The sequence below is a fragment of the Curcuma longa genome, chromosome 18 (genome assembly GCF_044706935.1).
Source record: "Curcuma longa cultivar G26 ecotype Majalengka, Jawa Barat chromosome 18, ITB_CL_G26_1.1, whole genome shotgun sequence".
NCBI classification, from domain to species: Eukaryota; Viridiplantae; Streptophyta; class Magnoliopsida; order Zingiberales; family Zingiberaceae; genus Curcuma; species Curcuma longa.
The window spans coordinates 5,033,493-5,051,365 of record NC_133878.1 but is presented as its reverse complement, the minus strand read 5'-3'; the positions used below and the strand labels follow the sequence as shown (position 1 = coordinate 5,051,365).

At 35.7% G+C, this 17,873-nt stretch overlaps 1 protein-coding gene and 1 pseudogene across 1 annotated transcript; both read right to left on the bottom strand.

Annotated features, from left to right (window-relative positions):
- Positions 1 to 739: 739 nt before the first annotated feature.
- Positions 740 to 2,134, bottom strand: LOC141812244 (uncharacterized). The gene has a single exon (XM_074700298.1). It carries the CDS (start codon positions 2,048 to 2,050, stop codon positions 908 to 910), a length of 1,143 nt encoding a protein of 380 aa, XP_074556399.1. The 5' UTR covers positions 2,051 to 2,134; the 3' UTR covers positions 740 to 907.
- Positions 2,135 to 11,020: 8,886 nt separating this feature from the next.
- The window catches only part of LOC141812253 (uncharacterized), an 11,812-nt pseudogene continuing 4,959 nt past the window's right edge, over positions 11,021 to 17,873 (bottom strand).

Below are 17,873 nucleotides of genomic sequence, written 5' to 3'. Positions count from 1 at the left end.
ACAATTATGTAGTAGCTACAAGATCGTAACTATTATAATTGTATAGTAGTTATGATTTTGTAGCTATTATAATAATATCAAAAATAAAGACAATTTCAAAAAATGTATAGAGGCAAGATGAGACATCTTTTAATAATAAATAAAAAAGAGATGCCAACACTTAATCTTGTCTTTGAAAGAGAATTTTTTTTCAAGTGAAGGGCTATTCACCCCGTAGACTCCCGTCACATTCTACATACATCAATCTTCCACCAATCGTGACCAAGCTCAACCAATTCAAAGCAAATAGAACAGGTCTTCATTGTGAATATATACTCCTATTACTTGGCATTTGCTTCTTAACGGTAAAACTTCTAGGAATGATGGAAGTGATCACACATGGATCAAAGCCCACAATTTTTAACAAACATAATTTCCACCCCTTTGAATAAAAGAAAGAATCATTATCATAATCTCCGGAGTATAATTGAATTGATTACGATGAAGCAGAGTTGTTGAAGTAGACAAGGATCGAATATTGACAAAATCGAGACAATGCTCTTCTCCGTCGTAGCCTACAGCTTCTCGATTTATTTCCTCGCAAATGGTAATAAGATCGATCGTGCATGTGGGATCGCTGAAGTGACGAATTCCATTTTTATTGAAGAATCACTATCGTATCGTTGTTATCATTTGGTTGGGATAAAAAGCTTAAAAGGAATGAATGATAAGTTTTTATTTTCGGGTGCCCTTTTTCGGTATTTAGAACAAACATTACAACACTTCTTCCAAAGAATCGGTTTGAGATTTGGATCAAATTTAGCACCAAAAAATATGGAGAAATCTTTATCATCATTTCCAAATTAGTAGTTTCATGCCCAATTGCATTGCATGATGATTGATATCATCTTCTTCTTCTTCTTCATCGTCACCTTTTTGTGGCGTAGAGCAATAGCGAGAAGCCCTGCGCACGCCGCAGCTCCTCCTCCTCCGCGCTCGCCCACTCCATCACAGACGATGAGCTCGCCGTCGACGTTAAAGACGCCGAAGACGATGAGGAGCCTGTCTTCCTCAGCCTACTTCTCTTTGGTCTCCGCTTCTCCTCGCCGCCACCGCCGCTGCTGGTGTCGCTCCAATTAGTGTTCCACTTCCTCCCGTTGGACCCCGCCGCCGCCAAACGTTTGTGCACAGCGTGCCCGATGCGCCCCTCCTCCCCCTCGAAGCGGAGCAGGAACACGGCTCGTCCCTGCTCCGACGCGACGCCGCCGGGATGGTCGGTAGCCGCTTCGTCGCTGGCTTGGAAGAACCAATTGTGCAGGTCCCACGAGACCTGGACCTTGCCGCGGCCCAAGTCGACCTTCTCGCTGCCGCGGAACTTCCACCGGAGGCGGCGCACGTGCAGGATCCGCTCGCCGTTCACCTCCACCGACATCGCGGTCGGGAGGCCCTTCTCCTTCGCCGCTAGCTCGATTGAGATCTGGTGCTCCTGGCCAGCGAACCGGGCAAGGGTGTTGTAGGATCTCCGACCGGCGTGGTCCACCAGCGCCACGTGCTCCTGCCTCGAGATCGGCGCCAGGGACGGAATCACGGGGTGGTTCTGCCGCCGCTGGGCATTGGACTTCCTGTAGACCTCATCGACGAGATCTCCGGCGACGAGGAGCATCTCGCCGTCGACAGATACCGCAACAAAATACCCGGAAACCGGCTCGGGACCGCCTCCGGGAGGAAATCTGGAGCGCGTGAGGTCCCAATCGAAGTCCACGCAGCGGTGGCGGCTCGGGTCGTTCAGGTGGAACCGCTTCGTTCCCCGCCGCTTCCACATCAGCCACGGCCTTACAACGAAATGGAGCAGTTCCTCCTCCTCCTCCTCCTCCTGGTGCTCGTCGCCGTCGGCGTAGATTCGGAGGACGGCGCGGAGGGAGACTCCGAAGACGGCCCGGGACCAGGTGAGCGCAGCCACGCCGAGGTGAGTCTCGTAAACGGAGGTCGTCAAGCTCGGCGCCGACTCCGCCGGCGCTCGTGGCCCAGCGGCGCCGCCACCCCGGAAGCAAGCAGGGATAGCATCCGGCATGCTTTCCGTCTCTCGAATCGAACGCTTGGACAGCAAAATCGGAGAAGAAATCGATCAAAAACTCATCCTCCTCCTCATGGAACCGAAGAGAGAGAGAGAGAGAGAGAGAGAGAGATGATTGCAGCAAATTATGCTCTCTACTTTTATAATATTAAATCCTGTAATTCATTGCAGACTAATTGAAGAGGATTAGATTTAATTAATTAATAATTAAAAATAATTAAAGAAAAGAAAAAGGTGCATGGTCAAACTTGATGGATGAAACACTCTGCGACTGCCTACATTGCCAACACGAAACGTCGACCGAGTCAACGCTTTTGCGTTGACCGATTATCCAAAGTTGACTGGAAATTGCGAATGTCAAATTTGATACTTGCGCACACCATCAGCATCGCCTTTTTATTCTTCAAGTGTTTATCTGTTTGATTTCCAAAGAATAATTGAATTAATTATGATGAAATAAATTATTAAAATGGATAAAGGTTAAATTTTGATAAAATTGACTGTAATTTTTTAATTTATTTTCTCATAAATAATCGTAAGATTAATCGTGATACGGCTGGAGTGACGAATTTTTTTTTATTTTTTATTGAAGTGCTTATCTATTTATCTTGCTTGAGAAAAATAATGAGTTAATTTATTATTGATGATGAATTATGTTTTTGGTCAAGAAAAAAAATGAAATTTTATTATTTATTAAATATGAGTTGAAATAATATATTTCAAAATTTTGAATAAACAATTATATTAAATTTGTCACACAAGCGCATATCTCATATTCAAAAAAAATCAAAATGATGTCTTATCTTATTTTTTATTTCAAAAATTAAAATTGGTTTATATTATAGCAATTTTAATTAAAATTATTGTATGTTAGAGTAGTTTTAGAGTAATTTTAATTAATACTAAAGTATCTTTGATTAAAATTACTACAGTAATATTAATTAGATTAAGGATATTTTTTTCAACATGGAACTCTTTTTTATAATAATACAAATAAAAGATGCCCTTTTTACTTTTGCCCTAAACAATTCATTTCATTATTCAATTGATTATGAGAGCTAACTTTATGATTACCTTTTGGATGTTGAATTTTTTTTTGTTTGATTATGATAGCTAACTTTTTGTGAATCTAACTAATTAGTATATTAACTCCACATATGTATCATTTAATCAGAAGTTAATTATGTCTAATTATCAATTTTCATCAAGCTAAGCAATAGAATGATCACACCATTTGTCTAACAATCAACTAATGAATGATTATTCATCATTCAACACTTGATTAAGTTGGCAATTATGGTACCTAAGCAACTTAATTAAGCTCTTAGCTGTTAAGCAAGCTTGATCAACAGGTGTACATTTCTAGGACAAGAAGGTACACAACAAGGCTACCTAATAATAATAATTAAAAAGATAACCTAATTACAAAAAACAATGAAATTAGTTGATGGTTGTGCTCCTTGAATATCCTTAGGGTTCTTGTCATTTGAAAAAATTATATATATATATATATATATATATATATATATATGAGAAAAGGAAATTTAAAATTCTTAAATAATAGGAAACAAGATTATTGTTATCATATCTCACCCATTCTTAATAATTGTAAATAGTTTATGACAAGTCCAATGTTAAGTTTGCCTAGACAAGAGTGGCTTAGCATGGTCCACCTTGCTCATTTTTCTCCAAATAGATAGTCCCTTAGTCCACCGCCCTTATCGACAAACCCCATCTTTCGCGCTTTAGCCTTATCCATGACCCCTCTATCATCATTTATGATAAAACAAATCCTACTCTTGTATGAAAGATATACAAATGGCTCTAAAAGATTGAAACAAGTGTGATTGTAAAACTTATTTAGATACAAGTTCAAAGTTGGTTTTATTTAGAGATTGACTCTTGATTAGTTCAAAGGCATGATTTTTTTTTAAATAGATCACTGTTAGATAAGAACATGACCTTCAAGATTGAGCTAATAGAAAAATAAATAATTTGTCAATTAATTGAGTTTGTTTTTTAATGATTTGAGATACAATTATCAAAATCTTCATTTATTTTCAAGATTGAGCCCAATTAAGGTTTCATATCCTAAATGAAGGCTACCTAATCTCAAAAGATATTCTTAAACTCCAACAAATTTCACCCTTGCAAATCAGAACAAATTAAATTCTTCAAATTTGCATAAATAAAAAATAATGAAGATGGTGGTGTTTTGGTAGATCATGTTCAAGGATCACTACTTGGACGTCGTATAATTAAGTGATATGTAAAATAGTAGCTCTGTTTCGGACTCAAACGAGAGTTGTTTTCTCAATTGGTTGATTGATAGGGCAAAAATAGTTTCATCTCGAATTCCTTTATGGATAAACACATCCACAAGGGAAGTGTATGTGAAATATTCTAGTGTGGGGGGAGTTCACAATTGGATTTGAAACTTTGATGCTAGTTAATGAAGATCCCCATGAACTAGCATTTCTTTGACTTCTTGGAAGGAGTGGCACAACAAGATCCAAGATAATTAATTAATACATTCCAAACACAAGGTTAAGTAGTTAATCATAGTGAATTAATTAAGGTGACACTTTGCAAATAAATGAAGCAAACAGGCCATGTGTTCCCTGGCCCTCTCTCATCTCATCCCACATTACACTTTTATGCAAAGTTCAATATTCTTGCCTCCACACACAAAAGCTGATACCTGATGCTAAATTATATATCACCTTTCATCATTATCTGAAGAGCTAGCTCTGAACTGGCTTCCTTATATCACCTACTCATTGATGCCATTTAATTAATATAAAGTATTGATTGTACTCCTTTCTAACTTATGATTTTAGAGTTGGGTTTATTTACGAATTTTATAAGCTTTAACGAACGAAAAATAACTCTAAGAATATTGACAGAGTAATACAACAAAATAAAGATAATAAATAATTAAGTATTCTAAGATCAATAATATTTTCTAGGTTAATTGATAAAGCATGCAATAATTATAAGAACGCACAATATAAATAAATTGATTCTTATTTCGATTAATTCCTTTTTAGAAAGATTCTAGAGGTGGAGAAAGTTTTAAAAGAATTTAGAATAAAGTACAATAATATAAAAATGTATGGAAACTAAGAAATGATAATGTTATGTTTATGTTGTCGTATATGAAGAATGAAGTACAAAGTTGTAGCATGTAGCTCTCAAAGAGCACTGAATGTGAGCACAAGAACGTTGAGAATGATTGAGAATGAGATATTTGAAAGCTCTGTCACGTGGCTCCTTTTATAAGCTTTCTTCGGATGCTTATGTGACACCTCCCGATCGACTGGACTATCTCCAATTGCTTGGAAGTCTGTTGATATGGTTGTAATATTTGTCTAATAATAAATATTATCTGCGATCTCGATCGACTGGGATCCCCTAGTCACTTAGAGCTAAGCCAACTTCCTTCTTTGACTTGACTTTTCCATATCATAAGATTCCATTTATATCGGTCGCTTAAAAGCATCTACGGTTGCCTAGATGTTGTGGTCGCTTGCCATCGCTCCCGTTGCCTGTGATACCTTGACTCCAAAGGTCGAAGATTATCTCCAACTAGTCATCTGGGTTTCCTCTCGATTACCTGGAAGCATTAAACTTTGCTTCTCTATACTTGATACACGTAATCATTATGATATTAATTTTAGCTTTACTCGTGCATACCTTGGCTAAATGTTTAGCTCCCAACTGACCCATCTAGTGTGATTTGTTAAGTCATAGCTCTCAACTGTCTCCACTTAAACTTGTTTGTCAAGATATAGCTCTCAGTTGCCTCCACTTAGACTTGTTTTGCCTAGTTCCCAACTAGAACTTTTCTACTTGATTCACAACCAAGACTTCCAACTCTTGGTTCTCAACTAGTACCTTGCATTTGTCTAGTTTCACTAGGACTTAGCCAATTGTCTGATTCACAACCAATACTTCATCATCTGTCAAGTAACTTGCACCTACACACTTGACGACATCCATCAGTATACACATATACTAACTTTAAACTTAATCATACATTAAAATATAAGTTCGATGTTGTGCTCCCAGTACCAACTTCTTTCTCTTTTTGATCATATAGAAACTTAATTTAAAGTTACTTAAATCAGCAAAAATGAGGATGTACATTATATGTATGGTAAAGATAAAAAAATATTTGAATCTAGTCATACATTAATGTACTTAAATGAAAATTATAAACTCTCCCCTTAATATAAAACTCCCTTTAATATAAACTTTTTAATATTGAGGAGATTTAAATTAAATTTTCTCTTCTCTCCCTCTTTTTGTTCATGACAAATCGAGTTAGTACATGGTAGAGAAGAAGTTGGCTGGCCTTAATGGTCGATCGTTTCTGTTCAACATTTGACATGTGCAAGTCATGCTCACACATAAGTTACTTGAATTCAGTGCAATTCGAGCTATGAATTTGTACCCCTTACATGACCACGTGTGAAAGAGAGTCTCTCCCCATATATGTTCACAACTTCAATAGTATTGATTCATTATAAACCAATCTCATATGTCACAAACTCTCAATGTGGGACTAAAGACTCTCATTCACAATAGAGTCTCCTTCCATCCACCTCTTTTTTCATTCACATTTCTAATAATAATTCCCCACATAAATGGGCATAGGGTATGTGATGACATTTAGCAATTGAATTATATACAAATAGGTATTTTAAATCTTCCTTTGTGAAGACATGTTTACTTACTAGCTGGCCAATAAACACGATGTCCTTCAACTATTCTGTCATTTATGTAAGCATTTACATGTTTCACCCTTGACTATCCATCATACATCTCAATTCTCATAGGTGTGCTGGTTCTTGTTGTTTCTTATCTAGGGTTAGAATGCTTAGGATATGGTACTCGACTTTACTGTTGAGTATGTACTCTTCTCGTTGTTTCTTTATTCATTTGTGATCTTCCAAATTCATCTCCATCTTCATCTCTGGGAATCTCAAAATCATACTTCATAGCTAGCATTAATTCAAAATCAATCCTAAAAAGTACCTCCATACGATGCTTCCATAGCGAGAACTCCCCTTCAAATTCTGGCGGCTGAATATCAGATCCAACCATCTTCTTCTAGATTCCTTTCTCCTCCCTCAGAGTCGAATGCTCAATTGTTTCTTAAAAGAAAATTAATAATAATGAGTAGGAGTGATTGGTTTTTAACTTTAAACATTTACTCTTATGGTCAAAATTAGGGTGGAAAACCAATATGTGATTTAGGATGAGTTTTGAAAATCCACTTGAGGAACATTTTTCCAAATTTTAATGCATTTTATAGTAACAAAAAAAAATTTAAACATCAATAAATTAAACAAAATCAAATATCAAGGCATAGCAAGCAACAAAATATCAAATATCCAAACATAATAGAATATCAAACATAGAAATATAAATCCAAGCATTCATATAGGTCAAAATAATATATTTAATCATCTATGAAAGTAGGGTTCTGGATCATATGCCAAAACCTTATCATATCTAGTAACTTCTCTTACCGGTGATGAAAAGTTAAGAACACTCGTCTGAACTTCCTAAAGTCAATGATGACCACCTCCTCCAAACGAGCCAGTCACTCCTCTATAGTGAAGGATCATGGAAGTATTGGAAGTGTTGCCTCTTGACACTAGGTGCTCCTCGTTGTTGTCATCTAAGTCCTCCTTGATGACAATTTGACATCCAAGTCTCTAAACTATGACGTAGTCTCTCTTTTTATGTAAGAAGGTGAAATCCGTCACCTTAACGCCCTACATGGTTGGCTTCACGACCATCTGTAAGAAGGTAAATCAAGAAACTGCAATTGGTTACGACGGAAAAGGGTATTGTCTCAGCTTCGCCGAGATTTGAACCATTGCCCTCTTCTGCAAGTCTGCTCCGTCGTAACCAACTCAGCTATGCCCCGAGGGCTATGATATGGTCTCTCTTCTATAAAAGATGGAATCCGCCACTCTAGCGGTCCCACACGGTCGGCCCCGCGCCCATCTATGAGAAGGTAAATCGAGAAACTACAGTTGGTCACGACGAAGGAGGGTATTGTTCGATTTCATCGAGATTCGAACTTTTGCCTTCTTCTGTAAGTTTACTCCATCGTAATCAACTCAGCTATGCCCCGAGGGCTATGATGTGGTCTCTCTTTTCTTTTTGCAAAAGAAAAGAAATGCATCTTTCCTTGTCTAGGAAATAAGAAATGCATGATAGAATTAGAAGACTACATAAATGTCAAGATACTGAAGGAAGGCATACATAAGAAACAGATGAGGCAGCTTTAACTAAGCTTGACCTAATAATAACTTTGTACAAAATGTTGGGGGCAGGGCAAAAGGTGAAAACCACTAAACTATGTAAGAATGGGTGGTCGATGACCATGAAAGAAATATGAGTATATGGTCTCAACGATAAGATCAAAAAATGGATCTGTTATATGTAAAGGGAAAGTAAATGAAGGTATTATTGATGAACACACAAAATGCTCTCACATGACTGAGTTTAAAGATGATGCCCATGCAACTTACCCTAGTAGCATAGGTGTATTGATCTAATGACCTTGAGTTACTGTAGAATTCTAAACAAATATATAGATTTTTCCGTTGATTACAACAAACTAATTTATCGAAACTATAATCACCTATAATCTCTACAACATCTCAACAAAACTTGAGAAGAATTGAGCATTCAAATATCAGGCGCTGATAATCAAAAATATCTTGGAGACCAACAATTGCCTCATTTCCTCGATCGAGAAATGAGGGTAAGTACTGAGCATAGAAATCAATGTAATTTGGGGTGGGTCCTAATTTGACATTTAGACCTAAATGATGCATATGAATGACATGAAACAAAATAAAGAAAAAGATGTTTAGTCCATATTAAATAAAAAGATTGATCAAAATTTGACCTGAAAGATTTGGAGATCATTATTGACGAGAGGCATGGTGTTTGAAGGTTTGTTGGGAATTGCTAGAGATGGCCGACGACTTCTCCAGCAATGTCTTTCATCTTTAGCGACAAGAGAAGTTTAGAGGCATGGTTGTTGAGACCATTTTCACTTGAATGATAGGTTGGTTAGGAAAAGGATTATAATAGAGCTTAGGATGCCGATAAGGTATTTTTGAGTGCTCGGGTGGTTGAAAATTTCTTCTTTTTTTTTATGATGGTGAAGGTTTCAGTCGATTAGGGCTCAATTCGACTTCAGACATTGGTTTTCAATATAAAGTTTTGGATTTTAGTGGACTAATAGAAAAGAGTTATGTTAGTCGACTAATCCAGATGCTAACTTCCATATTATTAATTTAGACATATTTTCTCATTTCTAAACCTTCAATTGGTTATAGGTTCATAAAATATTATCAACCGCCTCCTGCAAGAACATCACAAATGAATAAAATTACCTCTACAAGCATAGCCCAGTTGGTACTCACAAAGTTTGAATTCCCTATGATTCATTGGCTTGGAGAATAAATTCCTAAGACCTCGAGATGGACCATGGAGGAGAATCTTGAGTGAGCATGATCACCTTTTTATTTGTCTCAACATACCTTTCAATGTTTTCTTTATACTATCAAAAAAACACTTCCTCTAGTAGATTAGCAATTTTAGTTAAAAGCTAAAATAGACATTTTAGTCTTTCAAATTAGAAAGCATAGGAAACAGTATTCCAATGGTAGAATGCAAATGTTAGAGGATATTTAATTATGAATAAAACCTTGAGAGCAATTGAAAAGGAAAAAACAATTACACCTTTAAAGTATTTCGACAATTCCTAAAAAATAATAATACATAAGACCAAACTGCCGATAAATATCAAAAAAAATGTTAGAAAGTAAAATACCAACACTAACCACTGTGTTATTCCTGCAGGTCTCAAAAATTGCATGGTAGCAATGAGCCTCAGGAGCAAGGGAGAAAACCAGAAGTGATTGATTAGAGAAAATTAAATAAATTAAAAAAAAAAAAGAATAAACAACATAACCAAGATTGCTGGGTAATCAAGGATACCACAAAATTTCTTCGACCTCATTGCGATATCCTGAAAGGTTGATTCCCTGGTCTTAAAGACTCCAATTTTGCCTTTGAATTTTGTCCTACTTTTTGTTTGGCAGTATGTTGGAAGAAGTCAGGCCTATCAAAAGATTGTAGGGATTTTCTCAACTTTGGTTGCCTCGATCATATTCTAAATCCCTGAAAAAGAGAGTTTAATAACTGAATCAGGAAAAGGTAACGAACATCAGTAGCCGATCAGCTCTCTTAGCAACAGGAGCAAAAGAATTAACAAAATAGTAAAGGCAAAAACTAATTTTGAACCGGTGGGAAGAATTGGCCATGATGAAGATCTCTCATCTATGAATGTAAGTTTGTGTCATTAAAAAGTTTAAGTATTCCTACATTTTCCTGATAAAGTTCAAACAATAAGATAATAAGGCAAACCTTATTAATTTAAGGAAAGATGTTTTTTAAGGGTAATTAGAGCATTACAACTTATTGTCATTCAATCCAAGTCACAATGTTGCTCCTCTTCAACCTAGAAAATGATATCCATGCTAATCAGATCACGGAAACCAGAAAACTAACAGCACTATTTTTTATAGTTTTATTAGAACCATTCTGACAGTCCCGACATATATAACATTTAGAAATTTAGTGCTAGATCGTACATTTTGAATGAAAAAGTTAAGAAATAAGAACTAAAGCTAAATGAATAGTTCACTTTACAGTACAAATAAATTATAATGAATATTCGAGGTAAAGAACCTTACCATTCATCTAGTGCATATCCAGTACTTGTACTTGAACTTTCTATATCATTCTGTCCCAATTTACGCAATTCAGTATCATCCCATCTTGGAACTGCATGAAAAAAAGGTATCCCTTAATTAACACAGAATTGCTAATTATGAAGAATGGCAACTGGCCGAAAGGCTTAACCGAATTCTAGGATGCTGTCTCACCACCAAACTCTTTCAAGCCTGCCGTGAGCAGGTTAAAATTAATTCTGAGACCTTATCTGGTCATCTGCAATAGTGAGTCTTGAGTTATGTGATCTTTCTGCTAATTTGAGCTAGTCTTCTGCAACCTAGAGACCAAGATTGTGTTTTCGCCTTTCTTCACTTTCTTTTTGTTATCAGAAATGTTAGATGATTTTCCATTACAGCTTCCAATCTTCACAGTTTCTAAGTTATTTGCTTTGCTCAATCCAGATTGGAGGTGCTGTGAACAAAAATGTTTTGCTGCAGCATCATTATTAATGGCCTCAGATGTTGACAAAACCTGATCATCCTTCAGTGAAATTTTTAATCTTCGACTTTGTTTTTTCTTATTTATGGATCTTTGGATCAAGCGCAGTTTTTAAGAAGCAAGAAATAGATGATTGTGGAAAAAGAGTAGGCCCTCCTGTGCAGAATTAGCATACTTTTGCTGCTTCAGTTTTGTTGGATTACAATGTTTCTTTGAAGCAGACTTCTGTTTAGGAAAATTGTTCTCTTTAGAATGCGCATTAGATGAGTCTCTTTCATTCTGATATTTACTCTGGTGAGGCAAACTGGAAGCATCACATCTTTCACCATTGCAATTGCTATGAACAAGATGAAGAGAGACACCCTTCTCACCATTACCTTGGGAGAGACCTTTTTCCATACCTTCTTCAACTTCATCAAAAGGCTGATGCACTAGGTTCTTAGAAACTACTACAGATGATGAACTTGCTGCAAATGTTGACGTCCATTGTTGTGATTCTTTCTTTAAACAGTTGCCCTCTTCTTGCAAAGTGGAAATGTCTACTCCAGTTACCTGGTCTTCTGGAATTCCATCTAGAGAAGTGTCCCTATTCAGTATAGTATATGGCAATTGAGGTGCAGGTACATTAGATGAAGCATCCATTGCAAGACCAGATTGAGTAATAGTGCTACGAGTTGTCAATTTGACAGGGATAGATTCCAAGGTGCTGGAACTTTTTTCTATCAAACCATTCTGAATTACTCCATTTGCAACCGAAGTTGCTACGGATGTCAATATTGTTGGCAAACATTCTGTCATTAAGCAGTCATCATCTCCTTTTGAAGTGGAATTGTCTACTCCAATTGCCTGACTTTTATCTTGAAGTTTTGGAATTTCATCTAGAGCAGTCTCACCATTCAGTATAGTAGATGATGATATAAGTAAGGTGCTTTAACTGAAGTATCACTTGCAGGACCAGATTCAATAATAACACTTGAGGTTCCAAATTTAGCAGGGATGGATTCCAAGGTGATGGAACTTTGTTCTATCAAATCATTCAGAATTACTCTATTAGATACATAAATTGTGGTTGCTGTTGATACCATTTGTTTAAATTCTTTCTTTGCGTTGCCACCCGCTTGCAAAGTGAAAATTTCCACTCCAATTACCTGGTTATTATCTTGCAGGTTTGGAGTTTGAGCAGTGCCAACATTCACTATGGCAGATGATGATTTTGATAAAGGTACATCAGATGAAGTATCCATTGCAGAATTAGATTGAATAATAGTGTTATAATTACTCATATTAGCAGAAATAGATTCCAAGTTGCTGGGGCCTTTTGCTATCAAGCCATTCACGATTGCTCCATCTGAAACAAGAGTTACAACAGATGTTGGTATCGTTTGCTGCAATTCTTTCTTTATGAAGTTGCTATCGGCTCACAAAGTGAAAACTTCTACTCCGATTACCTGGTTATTGTCTTGCATTTTTCAAATTTCATTTAGAGCAGTATCACCGTTCAGGGTAGATGATCATTTAGGTAAAGGTGCATTAGATGAAATATCCATTGCAGAACCAGATTGAAGAATGGTGCTGAAATTTTCCAATTCCTCAGGCATAGATTCTAAACTTTTTCTTATCAAACCATTCTTAATTACTCCATTAGGGATCAATCTCTTTCCCATGGGATTAGTCCCATCTTTGAATAATGTATTGACAAATCCTTTAGGTATAGGACTTCTGTTTCGGACATAAAATAACATATATGCTTTCTGCATCAAGACAGTCTTTTCACTACCCTGGTGGACCTGGAAATGAATGTTAAACAGATGAACAAAATAAATCATTTTTATGATTATAGGGATATACAACAATATTGCTGATGATGAAAAGAAATTTGCCAGAATCTATTTGCAAAAGTCAAGTTGGTCAGGTTTGGTATTTCCCCACTATTTTCAATTTATCCTCTCAATTCAAATAAATTCAATATACTATTTTCCTAAGGCAGTGCATATTCATCCCCATGTTATCTTCACAAAATGATGATAAACATAGATCTTTCCATATTCATTTTACCATTTGATTTGCTTCTGCTTGTGTCAGCTTTCCGTGTGGTTTTTTCTACATATATTAAGCAGGAACAAGAATATACATAGAGAAAAAAAAAAAGTAATTTTGACAGTGCATATTCGTGTTATCCTCACAAATCGATGATAAACATAAATCTTTCATTTCATTTTACCTTTTGATTTGCTTCTGCTTGTGTCAACTTTCCGTGTCGTTTTTTCTACATGTACTAATTTCAGCTAATTAGTGCATTCCGCAATGAGTTGGTATTCGCTATTTCAAGGCTCAAGTCTAAGAAGGGATCAAACTTATAGAAGCGTAGGTACATTGTGTACATTTAATCTGCAACATATCATGCATGAAAGACTGAAATAATTACTTTGGTATTATGTGTAATATGAAACAAATTGAATAGAATAAAATGCATTCAAATTATGTGAATATAAAATATGAAGTATAAAAGCATCAAAATCATTAAAAGGGGCCCTGGGTATCTGATTTTGCTATAAATATTAGGGAACGATGTGGGATCTAGCAGAAATAAGTGGGAACTGCTAGTTGATTGCTAACCTCTTATCTCAATAGTTGGAACGCTTGGGAAATCAATCTATGTTTCAATATCCTTAATAACAATAAATCTCAATGAAAACATTACATAGCATATGAAAAGATAAGGAGTATAGTTTGCTATTTATCCCTTCAAAGAACAATGATAATACATAATTCATTTATCAGTAACATTGTTGTGGATTGTAAAGATTTCAAAGGAGAATAGTTACTGACTTCGCAAACAGCCACCAAATATCTTGTGTACCAAGCTTTTCTCATACGCACTAGGAGACTCACTAGGCACTCCGGATGGTAAACAGCATTTATGCATTGATTCAAGCAAGTTGACCATATACTCATGTGCATCATCCTGTCTCAAATTACGAAAACTACGTGATACACCTGAATACATAATTAAGGTTTGGACTTAAAGAAATGTGAAAGACAAGCAAGGTCCCAATCTAACAAAAGGATTTCATTTGCAAGTCTTGAAGTTCAGTGTTTTAACAAAAACAAGTTAACTGAACTTAGATGAAAAGTTGTGATAATCTATACAGAATTTGTATCATAAGTAGGATACACTGCAAGTTCTTTACAAGATGAGAAGGAGACACTATCTTTCCAGCTGTATGACCTACAACCAAAAATCAAGGATTGGACAAAAAAATTAGTAGATACCCTCAGAGGGGAAAAAAACAGATCTGTACCAAACAAATTAGCATTACAGAAAGAGAACATTTTTCTGTTTTCAGGTAGATTGTTCAGCCTTTAAACTGACTCTTAGGATAGAAATCCAAGATGATAGATTATAGCATTAAAGATAAACACAATCATAAGATATTGCAACACAAATATGGTGCAAAGCAACTGCGAATTAATACTCCTATCAGATGATCCTTTACTTAGCCATTAAATTAAGTTCATAACGATATTGTTGTATGAATATTTGCAAAAACTAAACATTGCCCATCCACATCCCATCTACAAGATGCATGAACAGGAAATGCCGTATGAACATGCTGCAAAGATAAGCATTGTCCACCAACATTCCTTCTGAAAAATAGATGAGCAAAATATGCCAACCAAATGAAAATAAATCATCAAGAATGGCCATATTAGGAACTTCAATCTTGGATTTGCCTTGAAAATTCATAATCGACAAAAATGAAAAGATACTGAAAACAAAGATCAGTCAAATAATAAAGTACAATATGCAGATTCACTTCTATAAGAAAGAAAAATGCAAGAAAATACCTCAAAACACCACATAATATTGACATTAAAAAGAACAACAAAAGAACATTGCTATGCGCCAAGTTGTAAGAAGCATGAAACAAAAAATACCCTAGTGAAGATACGTAAATTAACTATTAACTGCAGTTTCTTAGTGTCATTTATGCTGACATACATAAGTATCTAACAGTTGCACCAAAATCATTTGACTTGTCAATGATTACCCATTTTACTTTCGTGTGAAAAAAATTTAGAAAGGCAAACAAAAAAATGCTACATGGAGACAAAAAGGCATCAATTTCCTGTTCTTTATGTCCCAAATTTAGTCTAAAATGGTTCAGCCACATCTGTAAAATAAGAAATATGCAACGGAACAGAACTTACAAGAAGATTTATGTTTTCCACTTTGCAAATAAGCAGCAAAAGGCTCAGTGTACGTAAGGCATTGAAGAACCGAATTAAGAAAACAAGTATTGCCAAGATTTGCTAGACCAGCACCCTAGAAAACAGTGCAATGGTGAAGTTATGCAAACTATACTAGAAGGAAAAGGTAGAGCTTCATGAGAAATTATACACTAGCTAAACCAACAACTCAACTAAAGTTAGTAAAGCTAATACTAAGAATATCGGAGAAGAGAAAAATGAGGCAACTCATTTCGACTAATGCAGAAATAGCATAGAATCAAATTATATAGAATCCATCATCTACATTTACAATTACTTTCACATAATATATCGAGTTCCTAAGAACCCCCTTTCAGTAATAAAACCTTCCCTCCCAACAAGAAAACTACCAACCAAATGACTTACTATTCTCTTGTAGGTGATCCTGCGGCTGAACTCCGGATCTAACTCGCAAAACTCAGACTCCCGTGGCCGCTTCCGCAATGACGGAGAGGCTGCCGCGGTCGCTCCGCCAGCAGACTCACCGGGACCGGAGCATGGTTTCAGGGTCTCGGGATGGGAATACCCTTTAGCACTGGGGAAGGATGACGGGGGCTTAAGCGAGGTTTGGAAGTCGACCTGTCTCTGAAAAAAGACTTCCACCTGAGAAGCGACGGAGACGGAGACCCCCTCCGTAACGTCGGCCGCCGCCAGAAACGAACCCTCCGCCATCGCGAGGCGAGAAGGGCCAGCTCCTGGGCTTTCAACGCGAAATCGGGTAAATGGGAGACAGAGAGGAAAATCGAGGTTTTCGTTTTTACGCCGCCCTTTCGTTCATCAAACCCCTAGATGAAGCATCGGGCGGCGGATAAGAGTTTATCAGAGCAAGGAGAAATCAGGACCGTCGGATCTCCTTGAGCCTATTGGGTTTGTTGACATGCAACTGGAGCGAGGGAAGGTTTGTGATTGGTTCAACCGGTAACCTGCGGTTTGTTTTTTCTTTATCATTAGGAGCGTATTTAAACTTTATTTATTTATTTATTTATTAAAAATTTTATTGAACTTAGCCAAGTTTAAAATTTTCTTTTATCAAATTCAACTAATATAAATTAAATATTTGTCTAAATAAAACTTCTTTTATTTTTATTTTTAATATAAAAAATAAAATTATAATTAAATATTACACAACTTAATAAGTGTTTAATCTTATTTATGTTTAATTTTATTTATCGAACTGAATACACCTCGTTAGTTAGTTCATTAACAAAACTTTTTTACCAAAATATATGAGTCACGTACTAAATTCTCTTAATAAGTGAGAAGTGGGAGGAATGATTTTTTTTTTAATGTCTTCTTTTATTTTTTACATACAAATATAGCTTTTGCTAAATTTTTTTTAACGGTTAAAGACTTCATTATTTGTAAAAGATAAGAGTATATTTTTTATTTACGAGAAATCTATTATAAAATTAAGTATTAATTTTTGAATTGTTTGTAAGGGTTGAAATTAGTTTAAAATATATTTAAAAAAATATTCGATCGAGTAGATTTTATCTAATTGAGTCAGTATTTATTAAATCAATTGGAGTGATTTAGTTTTAATAATTTAAGTTTCTAGTTGTAATAATCAAATTAATCCCAAAAATACAGTAGTAAGTTGTCGGCAAGAATTAAACTATCTTTGTAGGGTAATCAGTTCGGTCCTATAGAAATTTCACATAGATCCCTAAGGATAAATTTTGAAAGTGCAATAGTCATGTTGGCAATCTGACCGACGCAGTCTTTGTTATCTTGTTCGACGTTGAATCGATACTTTCGCTCATGAAGAAAAGTTCATAAGTTTTTTCTATTCATGGGTACTTTGCCCTACGATCGTCCAACTTGAGTTTTTTTTTCCCATTAAATTCATCCCATTACATCTTAACCGCTACACCAAACTGGGGGAGCAACTAGAGTGAATTTTAATTGACTAGAATAACGGTGAGTCAACTGAAAATAATATATGATATATAGAAATGTTTTTTGTTGGGTAGAATTAATAGAAATAGCTAGGTAAAATTTATCCAATATTAATTTGAAAATTATAAATAGAAGGACAAGGCAAACTTGACCTACAACTATCAAATTATGTTTTTGAAGCAATTCCACAGCTTCACTTTGTTCTTTGTTATTCTTTTATAGTTCTTTTGTTATGTTTAGGACTTCAGGTTTATACTTTAAACACTTACTTTTTTATACTAGTATGAATTTTTAATAGCTAAGCCATCTCTTGTCTTGTAAGACCTCAGGTGATAGAATTATTGCTGTTTGCTGTCCACACTGAACCCAGAAAAAATTT

Coding starts and splice junctions, on each gene's coding strand:
- LOC141812244 (XM_074700298.1), bottom strand. CDS start 2,050: ATGCCGGATGCTATCCCTGCTTGCTTCCGGGGTGGCGGCGCCGCTGGG.